Here is a 12,687-nt window from a genome sequence, read left to right as displayed (position 1 = left end):
CTTCAAAAATAGCATTAGTTAATCCAGCTCATCCTTCCAGTGTTATTTTTATATCCACTTGTGACCACACCTTTACATTCATTACAGTCACACAAGTTTTAGTCTAGGCACACTTCTGGGCAAGTTAAATGGAACTTGGGACACCATCTGACACATGCTAAATGGTTATGCCTGAGAGCACTATGGTGAAATAGAAAAGGTTTGGGAGGAGAGGCCTTCTCAGACATGGTTCCTTTTAGCAGAAAGGCCAGACCAAGTTGTTTCCATTTAACTGCTCCAGGGAATCTTAATATAAATTACATCGTGCAAATGTTCTAGCTTAAGAATAAAAACTAACACCAAGTAATGATGGCAAAAGTAGTTATCTTATTAAAAAAAAAAAAAACACCACAAACTTTGCTCTTCTCCCTCCTCAAATATCTGCACTGTTAGCAGGGGTTCATTCCCATTACTGTGAGGGCAAATCTTTCCCCTCCCCAGTTTGTAAATGAAATTTACAGTTTGTAAACTGAAATTTTTGAGGTTTGGCAGATAAATGGAGCAATCACCACTCTGACCTATATTAAAAAGCTCCATTATTCTCTAAAGCACACCCATTCACTGAGATCAATGCGTCACTTTACACCTCTTTGATAGGGCTGTTACCCTGGAAAGTCTTCTGAATGCCCCATTTAGATTGTTTCCCAGTAGACCAAACTATATTTGGGGCAAGTGAGTGGAAAATGAGCTTCAGGGATTAGAGATGTTTGCATTGTTGGTGGATCCATGTGCACTATCGCCATCACTGTTGGATTAAAGACTCTCCCTCCAGACTCTCACCCTTTGTTTATTGTCCTGCAGCAAGATCTCCTGTGTGTTGGCACAAGCACTCAGGTGGCCAAGTGGTTAACCTACTGACAGAGCTGATTTAAATTAAAACTAACGTAATAAAAAGCCTCTCCAAACAACCCTGCTTTTTTAAGTTCACTAAAAGCAGTGTGAGACACAGCAGAAAGAGCAGCCAGGACAGTTTATTTGAACTGAACCACCCAGCATGAACCTCCTGTGCTGTGTACAATCCTCCCTCCATCCGATAGGCTCAAATTTAAGGCATGGGTAGACAAGCCAACAGAGCAATCCCATGAAAATTACTGGAGACCTGTATCACGCCTTCATGGATGACTTTACTACAGGCCACATGAAGAAAAACGAACAGTCCCACCCCAGCTCTATGGCTAGGTCAATGTAATGGAAAGCCTGTTGGCCACAATAAACGTAATGGCTGTCTCTGAAACTTCCTCTTGTATATACATTTTGGCACTTCCCTCCTGTTTTTTCCACTCCTCCTTACATTATCTCATTCCAGTTGGTCACTCCACATCCAGAGATAAGAGCTAAGACCAAACTGCATTTTGTGACGTATATCTAGGAGATTTGAACTTGGATGGAATGGAAATCTGGTTTATCTTCACTTTCCAAAACCGAGCATGCAGGAACCCGAGCCCTGCAGGAAGTTATGTAAAACAACCAAAACAGCTCTCCACAGCAAAAAGCTCTCACTCCTCTTCCTGCAGGAGTAATCTTTGTGGCTTTTTGTAATTATACTGGGCTGTCAGCAGCTAGTAGCACAGAATGGCTTATAAACGTAAACCAAGATAGAACTAAGTGTTCTATATCCACATTCAGTAAGTATCTCTGAAAGTACTCAGAAATGTGTTGCCAGCACATACAGCATGAATGTTCTGGTAAAACAGCATAGACTCAATCACTACCTAGACAAACATGTTACCCAGTATATTCCATGGGGAATTTACATAGAAATATGGTTATGTAATTTGGCATTTAGACAATTAAAACATTTAACACTGCAGTTCTTTCTTCTGGGGATGGGGGACCTGCTTAACCCATAACGGGTCCTTGAGATGTAATGAAGAGGAACACATGTTGCAAACCGAATTATCAGGATCATTACCTGTAGCAGATCCACATTCCTCAGAAATTTCCTGTCCAAATACTATTGCAATGTCAAGATTTTTGTTTGAAATATTCACAGTGTAAGACAGGATACCAATAGCTTGTTAAATAGCCTTGAAAAAAAAAAATCTATCTTGTACCCAAGATGTTGTATGTAAAGTGTAGATAAACACTGTCATGCTATAGAGTGTAGGTATTTAGAAGAATGGCTAATGGGAAGCAACCAGTAATTTTACTAGATTGAGAGAGAAGTAAAAATTCTTAATTTAGACTGGTGATTATTTGGGTTCTGTTTCGTGGGTTTCAACACTGGACAATAACAGGGAAAGCATCAAAACAGCATGATGGCCAAGCCTCCACTCTCCATTTACTTTGATTCTCATAACAAATTCTATACATAGACCCAGCTGAAGTGGGACAAGGAGTATTCCCTGACTTAACAGGACTTCCACCTGCACAGAAGCAGCCTTTTAAAGACCTTTGCTAAAAATCAGTACAAAGCTGGATACATGCAGGTTTCAGTACACAGTATTACTGCCAAAAATACCTTCCAGGCAATTTTGCAAAAAGTTAACAGAAATCACACATGTTCCAAGTTTAACTTCACAAATTTGTCCTGGTCAAGGACTCAAATGACGTTTAATATATTTGTAACTCAAAGTACTCCTCCTCCCTCCCTCACCGCCCCCAAGAAAGTCCTCTCCTTACCAATATCCTCTGACTTTATTTTGGCCTGCTGTCAGTGGATTTTGCAGTGACTTTGTTCCCCGGCTCACAAATTGTAACGATAATTTAGAATATCCACTTTTAAGCCTTGTTAGTGTTGATGCTGGAGTAACAGCATTAGCTTTAGCAGCTTTAAAGTTTCAAACATAATGAGAATTCACTGCTAACATACCTGTAAAATGTGTTAAAACTAGATGAAAATCACTTTCAAATAGTCTCAAATTAAATTGATACAATGTTCTTAAGTGTGTGGAAGGCCTTGATTAACTGTGAGTAGGAATATACTGGTTTTAATTTTAATTCACAGCTCACCATTATAAAGTAAAAGTAAATTAAAACGCATGTTCTAACTTCTGCTACAAAGTAATACAAATTTAAGCCTCAATCATCTAGCAGCTGCTTGTTAATTAAAAAACAAAACAAACACACAACTTTTAAAGTTGTTGCTTATGTCAAGATAGCGAAATTCCAAGTCTATCTTTTTGTCTTTCATGATGTGCCTAATTGTGGGCCCCCTCAAGAGCCTTGCTTACAATTACACACCTGATTTTTCAGGCAGAACAGTTTCAGTGAAACAAAGAGCACCACCCAAACACATGCCGTTGAATACACACTCAAATATTTTGGTGGCTTGATCCAGTGCATGGAGTTTCAAGTTTTCAGTTACAAACATCCTTACTGAAGTAAACCTCTTCAGTGCTGTAACATCTTTTTAACACTGTAACACAAACTATCAGCTAATTTTAGGCCATTTATGAGAAACAGCAAAGTCCTTCACATTGCTGCAACCAGCTGTATCAGAACATGAAGCACAAAGAATTTATGCTGCATGGGTTTTTTTGTGGCATGTAACAAATACTCTGGATCTTTATGGACACAGATTAAGATTTCAAAGATTAGAAATTATAATAATTATAATATGTTCCCCAGCAGCTGCCTCTTCTTTGTGGATAAGCCATCTCAAAAATTCGGTTTGATCCAATGCCATGCTTGAATATTCTGGGTTTTTTTAATCTAAGATGAATCAAGGGCCAAACTGTGTAATTTGATTATTGTACAAGACTATTTTGCATATAAAAGTACCTAAAGCCAGTAGTCATTACCTAGACATCCTTACTAATTTGAAGGCAGGTTTAAAGGACTGTATTTTCTGGTGGTCAATCACATTTCTGTTAGTCACTCAGGCCTGGCTGGGGCTGCCCATTAATATTTACTATACCTCTCTTTCATATTTTCTTATTTTTAGAGGAACATGGTTAAGAGACACCTCTTAGTTTATAAGTTTAAAGGAACGGGCTTAATGAAATTTCCTGATACAGTCAATGCTAAATCTTAATTCTGGTTTTCAAGAGACATTCCAAAAAAAAAAAAAAAAGAAAAATAGGTGTTATCTTGTATTTCCTGATAGGGATACCACCTCTTCTACACCTCACAGTAGGAAAAATGCAAAAAGGTTAGAGAGAAACTTTAAAGAAGGAAATGGGAACATTATTAAAATTAAATAGCTGAAATGTTAAGTGCTTGCAAAGGTATACGTAACTGAACAGACCTTCCACTTTATGGATGCAATAATGTCTCTAAGAAAGGGTCCCTTAAAATCTTTGACAATTATTGAGTCAGAAGACCAGAATCAGAGGTAGTGCATGTACACCATTAGGTGTGTAACTTCCTGTGGAACTTGTGAATTGCTTACAGTTTCAATCACAACATTAGTATTACTGTCTGCAGTTGTGTCCTACACAGGGGGACTTGTCAAGTGTCCATCAAAAAAAAACAAACCAAAAAACCAAAACAAACCAGCCAACCAACCAACCAAACCAAAAAAAACCCCCACAAAAAAGAAAAACAAACAAACAAACACCCCCAAAAAACCAAAACCCTGTATTGGAAAACCATTAAATGAGGTTGCAGTTAAAATTGAGATAATAAGGTGCAAAGTAATGAAAATACATCAATCATTTTATTTCCAACTAAGAAACTCCAGGTCCATCTGTGTAAGCACAAATGAGGTAAGATTTTTTTCCAGCCTCCTCAAAGAAAAATGGCACGACCTAAAATGAGACTATTAATTACATGTCTTTGTTACTTGGATTTTGCAGCTCTATCATTCCCAATAAAAACATTTTTGATGGACACTGCCAAATACATATATATTGTTTATGAATGATACGTCTGCAACCCAAAGAAAACTATTAGTATATCAGACTCATGTAGGGATGCAGCATTTTACCAGTAAAATTACATGAAACTCAGCTGTAGTAAACAGAAAATCTCAATGTGAACAATTTTCTATTGTTGGTCTAAAACAAGTTCAGAGCAACCTTTACATGTCTGTGACCTCAAAAATAGAAAGAACTTATCATAGAATCTCATTTTATCTATTCAGTGCATGCATACCTAGAGAAGCCCACCTCTCCAGTCTGTCAAGAATGTGATTGTTTAGCTCACTTTTTGCAAATACAAAGTTAAGCATAGTATATAGGTATTTGTACTATAGAAGCCTAACATGTAATACAAAATTATCATGTGCGTGTTTGGCTGTGCATGTGTTCCCACAAGGCAGATATACCTTTCTGGCACCCCTGAAAAAATGATTGGCATACGTCAGTGGATAACATCATTATTTTGAATACCAAACGGAAGCAGAACCCAAACTTCTTTTGCAACTCCTCATCCACACGGATCACAATGAATCCAGTCAGTTTTAGATCACCATAGACGTCAGGTAGAAAAGAAGTTTTATTAGATCATGGTGATGAATCCAAACAATTATGGCTCGTAGGGGCCTAAAAATGCGTAACAACCACTCCGTTTCGGTAGCGTCGATCGGTGCGAGTTACACTTTGAGTATCCCGAGTAACGCTGCGAATACCGGCCGGGCCTCGCCGCGACTCCGGCAGGGGGTCGGCGCCCGTGTGACACGGCGGCGGCGGGGCTGGCTGGCCGGGACGGGCGGCGGGCTCGGCGCTCCATGAGCGGGGCACATCCCCGCCGCCTGGTTGCGCGTATGGAGGCCCGTGGGCAGCGCGGACCGTGCGCACGCCCGGGCCGGCAGCGCGGCCCCCCGGCGGCGGGCGGCAGCAGGGGACGATGCGACTTAAGCGAGATGCAGCCGAGTCCAAAGCACGTCCGAGAGCTGCTCCGTCGGCGGGGCCGGCCCGGAGGGCGGGAGGCGGCGGGGCGTTCCTTGCGCTCCGCCACCGGGATGCTGCTGCGGCTCCCCCGCCGGCGCGGAGCGGGAGGAACGGACGGGACGGGACGGTCCGGAGCGGGCAAGCCCCCGGCCGCGCCGCTCCCCTCCCCTCCCAGCCCCGCTCCTTCCTCCGGCGCCAGCGGCGAGCCGGAGCCCTCCCGGCTGCAAGTACCGGCGCGGGGCCCCGGCCAACCCCGGACCCGCCACGGAGACGCCGGTTTCAGACGGTGGCCCCGTCCAGCCCGACCCCCTTACCTGTGCTGCAGCCCCACCAGCCCCAGCGTGATCACATGCGGCACGTCCAGCTCGGTGGGCCACACGCCGGAGGCGATGCAGCCGAACACGCCGCACTCCTCCCGGATGCCCAGCTCCTCCAGCTCCATGGCGCGGCCGGCACGTGGTGCCGGGCGGCCCCGGCCCCGCTCTGGCGGCTCCCGCGCGCTCCTGCCGGCGCCGCGCGCAGCCGAGAGCGCCGCGCCGCGCGGAGCCGCCGGTCGCCTACCGGCGCGGCCCCCCTCATTTACATACGGAGGGGCGCCCCGGGCCCGCACCGCCGCCTCGCCCGTCCCCTCCCCGCCCCCGCCCCCGCCAGGCCCGCGACCCCGCACCCGCTGTCCTCGCCGGGCGCAACAGGCCGAGGCGGGGCAAGGTTTGTCCGCGGGGTGAAGGGGCGCGGGGAGTCGGGGGCCGGGCGCGGCGCCGGCATTGGCCGGGACGTGGGCCGGGGCTGTGTTTGCACGGGGGTGGCGGACGTTGGGGCGGGGACGGCCGGCCGGGGTTCGCCCGGGGGGCTCGGCGGGGCGGAGAGGGGCGCGGGCCGTCCCCGCCGCCTTGGGCGACGATTGGCGGTCGGCGCCGCTGCCCGCCGCCCCGCCTGCCCGCCCCTTCCGCCGGCTCCTTCTTACCCCCGCGGCGGCGGCCGGCGGCGTGTGCTGAGCCTGTGTTCTGTGCCCTAGGTGCCCGCTCCCGCCGCCGCAGCCATGGCCCCCGCAGCATCAGGTAACTGCCCGGGCCCCGGCTGGACGAGTCGCGGGGTGGGGGAGGGGGGCGGCGGCCCGCGCGCCGCGGCCGTTGGGCCGGTAACGGTCATGTGGGGGTGTCGCGGGGCACCGCTCCCGACGGGCCGGTTCCCGCTTGTAGGTTCTTGGAAGCGAGCTTTTTCCTCGCAAAGCTTTAATTTTTTTTTTTTCTCCTAACTTTTTTTTGTCCCCTACCCCGAGGGGGACCACGGCCCCCCCCCGTCCCGCAGGAGAGGCAGCGAGGGGCAGGTGAACGCTTCAACCCCCTCCCGCTCCGGGCGGAGGATGCTCCGGGCGGCTGCCGCTGCCCAGCCGCCCCGTTCGGCTCCCGCGGCTCCGGGTTCGTCCGAAGGAGCGCACCGCGAAACGCTGCCTGCCGTTAACGGGCGCATCCCTCGTGCCGCCGGAGTCGCCCGGGCAGAGGTTTTGAGCGATTGCTCGAAAGCAAAACCTGCCCAAATTGCCCTGGGCGTGCGGGATTAGCGTGCTCGCTGCGGTCACCGGCTGCAGCGCGGGATCCTGCTGGGTCTCGCTTTGCATGCAGCTGATAAAGTTTGCGAGCTTGGGCTTGCATGCAGAAGTAAAAAAACTTCTTTAAATCTGAAACTGATTTTTTTTTTTCTTTATTTAGACCTGAAACTTGGTAAAAAAGTTAATGAAGGTAAAACAAAAGAAGTGTACGAGCTGCCAGATATTCCGGGATGTGTTCTCATGCAGTCGAAAGACCAAATAACAGCGGGAAATGCAGCCAGGAAGGACCGAATGGAAGGGAAGGCTGCCATTTCCAATACAACGACTAGCTGTGTGTTTCAGTTGCTTCAGGAAGCTGGTAAGTATTCCAAAACTAGAATATATGCCTGCATATTACAGATATTGTTACAAAACAGTATTATCCATATGTATTCGTTTGTCCTGCCTTGAGGCTCTGATGGGTTTTTTGAGTGTCTTTCCTATTAATTTTTAGTTACACTTTTACCTCATGTACGGCAGAGCTGGGTGGGTGACTTGTTCACTTAGAACATGAGACTATTTGAAGTAATCTGCTAATCGCAGATAACACTACAGTAGTTTCTCCTGCTTGTTTGGACACATCCCTGATCCTCCCCTCTACTTTTGTCAGTTCTTCCCTACCCCCTTGCATGTAATACTGTATGGGATCTGTCTCGCATTTCTTGCTACATCTGTCTGCACAGAAGTCACTGCTAGTTAGCGGCACTACCAGACTATGTCTAAGATGTGTGGAATTTGTGCATGAGTGTTGAAAGATAAAATTAGAGTATTCTTTTATCTCTTTTTTTTCCTCTCAGTTGCATGTCCCAAAACAATGTAAAGTTTCTGTACTCTTTGTACTTAAACACTTACGAGGACTATATCACAAATGCATATTTTGGTCTGTATTGAACCTATCGGGAACTTAATGTTTGCCATGAAAAGACTCAACTTGCTTCTAGCATCAGGAATATTTTTTCATGGAGCATATAACTAACTTGAGTCACGCAAGTAAGTTTTGCAACACACTTCCAAAAATGGAACCAATAACTTTGTTTTGAGAAAGCATTTTGGAGTGTCTTTGAGAAGTTTGCAAATTGTGAAGAGGAATTTGCGCTGGTGGGTTTTGAACTTGAGTCTGCAAACAGTACTATAATACAGGCATCAGTGAACTTGGTTAAGACATCTTAGAGCTGTGTGCTCATTGCACTTTGGAGCATTCGCGCAAAAACTGCTTCAAGTAACAGCTGAGTTACTCCAAAAGTTGTATTATCTCTTAGGTGTAGTAATAGTTCCCAGACAGTCAAACAGTGAAGTCCTGGTGTGTTTCATACATGGGGAAGAGAAAGATGGTTTCCATAGAGTTCTATCTACCAAATTCATGTGCAGGCTGTTCTTAAAATATGGGCCGAGACCAAGATATTTTGCAAGGGGATTGGTGGGGAAAGAAAAAAGTGTGATCAAGTCATTCAGTATAATCCTCAGTTGCTGGATTTCCTGGGAAGCCTATTGTGCATACAGTACAAAGAAGCTTCCAAGGTCTTTCTGATTATATTTGCAGTTGATCAAAACTACTAGGTTTTGTTTAGGAAAAATTAATGAGTTATTTTACCTAATTCTTAAATAGGAAATAGTGAAGATAACAATCAAAATATTTAATATCCTACAGAAATGAACTTAAGCTGTGAAGAAGCTATGCTGTAGACATCTCAAAGATCCTTAAATGTTTTGTACTCAGTAACTTCAGGTGCTGTGGAAAAATATGCAAAGTAAACTGCAGCTGCATTTTAAAGTAACAAAGGAACTTTCAGGGTTCTTCACCAGTTCGCTTATTTGACTGGCATAAGTTGCAGATAACGTGAATGCCTCATTGTAGAAGTCGTTTGTTTGCTTTGCGCAACTCTTCTTAACCTACTCTTTCAAAGGTGATGATTTACAAAGTTCTGTTAAAGTTTCTCTCTCCTTTATAATAGCACTGAAGTCAGCCCTTCAAAAGCACACATCTGCAATGATGAAAAACGTAGTAGTAAACCATGTGGGGGCCCTAATGCCTGGATTTAGAAGTGACATAATATGCAGTTGATTATTTAAATCATTCTGCCATTGAGGGCAATGCAACAAAATCAGAAGAGTCAATGTTAATACTATATTTTAAGATTTAGGTCTTCCTTTATGGCTCTGGAATGGAATAGAGCTACTTCTTGACTTGACTGGATACAGCTCCTTTGTTTTCTGTTTCTGGCAGATACCAGTTGGGTTTGCCAGTTGTCTTGCCCTCAGAGGAGGAAAGTGGGACTTTGCTCAGAAGTGAAATTGAAAAAAGAGCCATTTTGAACTTACAGTGGCTATCTGCACATGTTGGCTGTCCCTGAATATCTAGTGCTTTAAATAAATGTTGTTTTGTAATAGGAGAGAGGACTAAGTCATTCTCCTCCCTGCCCCATCCTCCTTTATTCAATTAAGTAGTAAAGACTACCATACTTTTGTGTTTTGCTGCCTTTCCTAAACTCCTCTGAAAGCCTCCAATTACTCTTCCAGGTTATGATGGATCTTCCACCAGAGAGCATGGTTGGGTACCTGGTTGCTGCTAACTTTTGTTTAAAAACAAACCATTGTGAGGGATGGAGTTTTAAAAAGGTCCATTAACAAAATTATTTGCAAGAATAGGACTCCTGACCAGGGCATAAGGTTCTGAGCTACAAGAGAGCATTGTATGATAAAATTGGCAGAGCTAATGAGTTGTGGAAGGTAACTGCATTGATCACCTTTTGCAAGGCCAGAGTGGTCTTACACTGAATCTCTTCAGATTATTTTATCCCTTAAGTCTAGATAAGAACAAGATTCAGTTGTACTTAAAGATGTTTGTGACTCTTGTTTCAACTGTGGACTGTGCCGGGTAATGGAACTAAGCTGCCGTCTTTATATTTAGGAATCAAAACAGCTTTTGTTAGGAAACAGAGTGACACGGCATTCATAGCAGCTCACTGTGAAATGATCCCAATTGAATGGGTGTGCAGAAGGATTGCTACTGGGTCCTTCCTCAAAAGAAACCCTGGTGTTAAAGAAGGATATAAGTTTTACCCACCCAAAATTGAGATGTTTTACAAGGTAAGTTTCCTTTCCTGTGATGTTAATCAAACTTAAATAGAGCTAGAATTTTGTATTATGTCCTTAAAAATGCTCACAAATAAAGCAAGTAGCAGTAGTGGCTGACCAATCCTGTTAGTACTGGTAGTTTTGCCATCCTAATGTTTTCTTGCATTCTTGTCCAACAGGTGTTTTATCTAAAGTGCGTATAACGCAATACTGGCGTACAGGGCCATCAAAGAAAACCAAGCCACACTGTATATAAAATATATGTATTTTTTAATAAAGTATAAGGTCTTTTTAGGCATAAGTCTAAGGCATCAGTTGAAATGGATGTGTTGATATATTTGAAGAGTTAAAATAAATAGTATGAGGCACACTGAGTATAAGTAGCTAGCTAGTCACTTAGGATTCTGCACTTCTTTATGTATGCATGCTGAAAGGAGTGTCTAGTGAACTATGACCTAGAGTGTTGTTTGTAGTGTACCCTGTCAGTCTTGGGGGACTGTCCAAACTTGAAGTGCTTTTAAAGATGTTGAGGTATTACAGTGAGTGTTTTCAATGTTGCTGTCACTTTTTTTTTTTTAGTACTAATCATCAAATATTAGTTTGAAGCCTGGATTTGTTTTTTGAAAAGCAAACAAACAAAACCTAGTATTATCTTCTAATGGTTATTTTCCTCTTCTAGCTGTCTTAAATTACATGATGTATATGTTTTGGTTTTCTTAACAGGATGATGCTAATAATGATCCCCAGTGGTCTGAGGAGCAGCTAATTGAAGCAAAATTCTGTTTTGCTGGACTTACTATTGGCCAGACTGAAGTGGATATTATGGCTCGTTCTACTCAAGCTATTTTTGAGATCCTGGAAAAGTCATGGCAGCCCCAAAACTGCACTCTGGTAGACCTGAAGGTACAAGAATCTGATTTTTCACAATCCTGGTTCTAACAGAAAATGTATCACTATATAGTTCCTAAAATAGGATTCTTTTGTTCTAGATTGAATTTGGTGTTAATATTCTGACAAAAGAAATTGTTCTTGCTGATGTTATTGATAATGATTCTTGGAGATTGTGGCCATCGGGAGACAGAAGCCAACAGAAGGACAAACAGGTACTGTTTTAATCTTTACCTTCTAAGTCAGTTGGGAAGGAAAATGAAAAAAGTAAACCTCACAGTTAAACATCCGCTTTCAGAGTGGCTTTTTCTTGCTACAGAGTAGCTCATAGGGTACCTAATGTCCAATCCTGTTCTCATTAAATAGTTTATTATCTAGTTTATAGTAGAAAAAATCCTTTGCCTGTATATCTTCAATAGGAATGCCCAACAGCACTATTGACTGGAGCTTCCAGGGGTAACAAGTATTTCTGGCTTACTGTGCTGATAATAAAATGGTTGGACAACGAATCGGTAGGAAGAATAGAAAGTTTTGTTCCCAGGTCTGCCTCCAAGTTTCTCTGTTTACTCAGAATGGTATCCCTATTAGGAGAGAACTGGTGATATATAAGAATAATCTGCAGGGACAATGGTTTTCTTCATTATTTATTTAGCTTAAGCTTGAATTCAATATTCCGTTGTCTGTGAGTGTTACTAACAGACCCTGTCCACATATGAGGACTGCAAACATAAGTTTGAAGTAAAACTTGTCCTATATTTAAACTTGTAGCAATTACACTTGTCAAATACCAGTTAAGCAGTTATGAAAGAACCAGTTTGGAAATGCTGCTGCTGTGAATCTCCTGTGACAGTCACTGAGACTAGTAACAGAGATCCTGTGAGAGAAAGTGGCTGTAAGCCACAGGGAAAAATTTCAAAATGTTTGTGTGGGAGGAGGGATATTATTTGTAAATTGGGAAGCAGAACTGCTCTGTTGTGTACTTTACCTGAATTATGTAGTAGCATGCCTGAGTGAATTGTTCTGACAGTGCTTTTGCTCATCTCCCTAAAGTAAGGTACATGATAATATCATGCAGAATCTAAGTTGGCTAGTGCAGTGCTACTGCAGGCAATCGCCTTGTTACAAATACAGTTTTAAGTAAGTTGTATGTCTTTCCCTAAATTTACCCTTTGGGAAGCTTCTAAAACCTTGATACCCTCATAGCTAACAGCCTTTCATGTTGCAAATGGCCATGAATTGCAATTTGGAAGGTTGTTTACACCTGCTGAGATGGTTCTTCATTAATAGCTCTTCCTTGCTTCCATATCCACTCTCTCCTAGATC

General features: G+C 43.6%; 2 protein-coding genes across 5 annotated transcripts in view; one reads left to right on the top strand and one right to left on the bottom strand.

Annotated features, from left to right (window-relative positions):
* The window catches only part of PPAT (phosphoribosyl pyrophosphate amidotransferase), a 44,177-nt gene extending 37,911 nt beyond the window's left edge, over positions 1-6,266 (bottom strand). Inside the window, exon 1 of the mRNA XM_065634346.1 lies at positions 6,128-6,266. Coding sequence (XP_065490418.1) covers positions 6,128-6,255 — 128 coding nt within the window. The 5' untranslated portion in view covers positions 6,256-6,266. The remainder of the gene's footprint in view (positions 1-6,127) is intronic.
* The window catches only part of PAICS (phosphoribosylaminoimidazole carboxylase and phosphoribosylaminoimidazolesuccinocarboxamide synthase), a 41,270-nt gene that overhangs the window by 24,959 nt on the left and 3,624 nt on the right, over positions 1-12,687 (top strand). For 3 of the 4 annotated variants that reach the window (XM_065634343.1, XM_065634344.1, XM_065634342.1), the window contains 5 exons: positions 6,829-6,871; positions 7,523-7,720; positions 10,310-10,488; positions 11,200-11,379; positions 11,466-11,579. In XM_065634343.1, coding sequence (XP_065490415.1) covers positions 6,829-6,871; positions 7,523-7,720; positions 10,310-10,488; positions 11,200-11,379; positions 11,466-11,579 — 714 coding nt within the window. Of the gene's footprint in view, positions 1-6,420; positions 6,522-6,828; positions 6,872-7,522; positions 7,721-10,309; positions 10,489-11,199; positions 11,380-11,465; positions 11,580-12,687 lie in introns of those variants that run through there. The other variant, XM_065634345.1, reaches the window with a different exon arrangement.

The sequence above is a fragment of the Caloenas nicobarica genome, chromosome 4 (genome assembly GCF_036013445.1).
Source record: "Caloenas nicobarica isolate bCalNic1 chromosome 4, bCalNic1.hap1, whole genome shotgun sequence".
NCBI lineage: Eukaryota > Metazoa > Chordata > Aves > Columbiformes > Columbidae > Caloenas > Caloenas nicobarica.
Note: the sequence above shows the minus strand (reverse complement) of the source record. Positions and strands in the feature narration are given on the sequence as shown.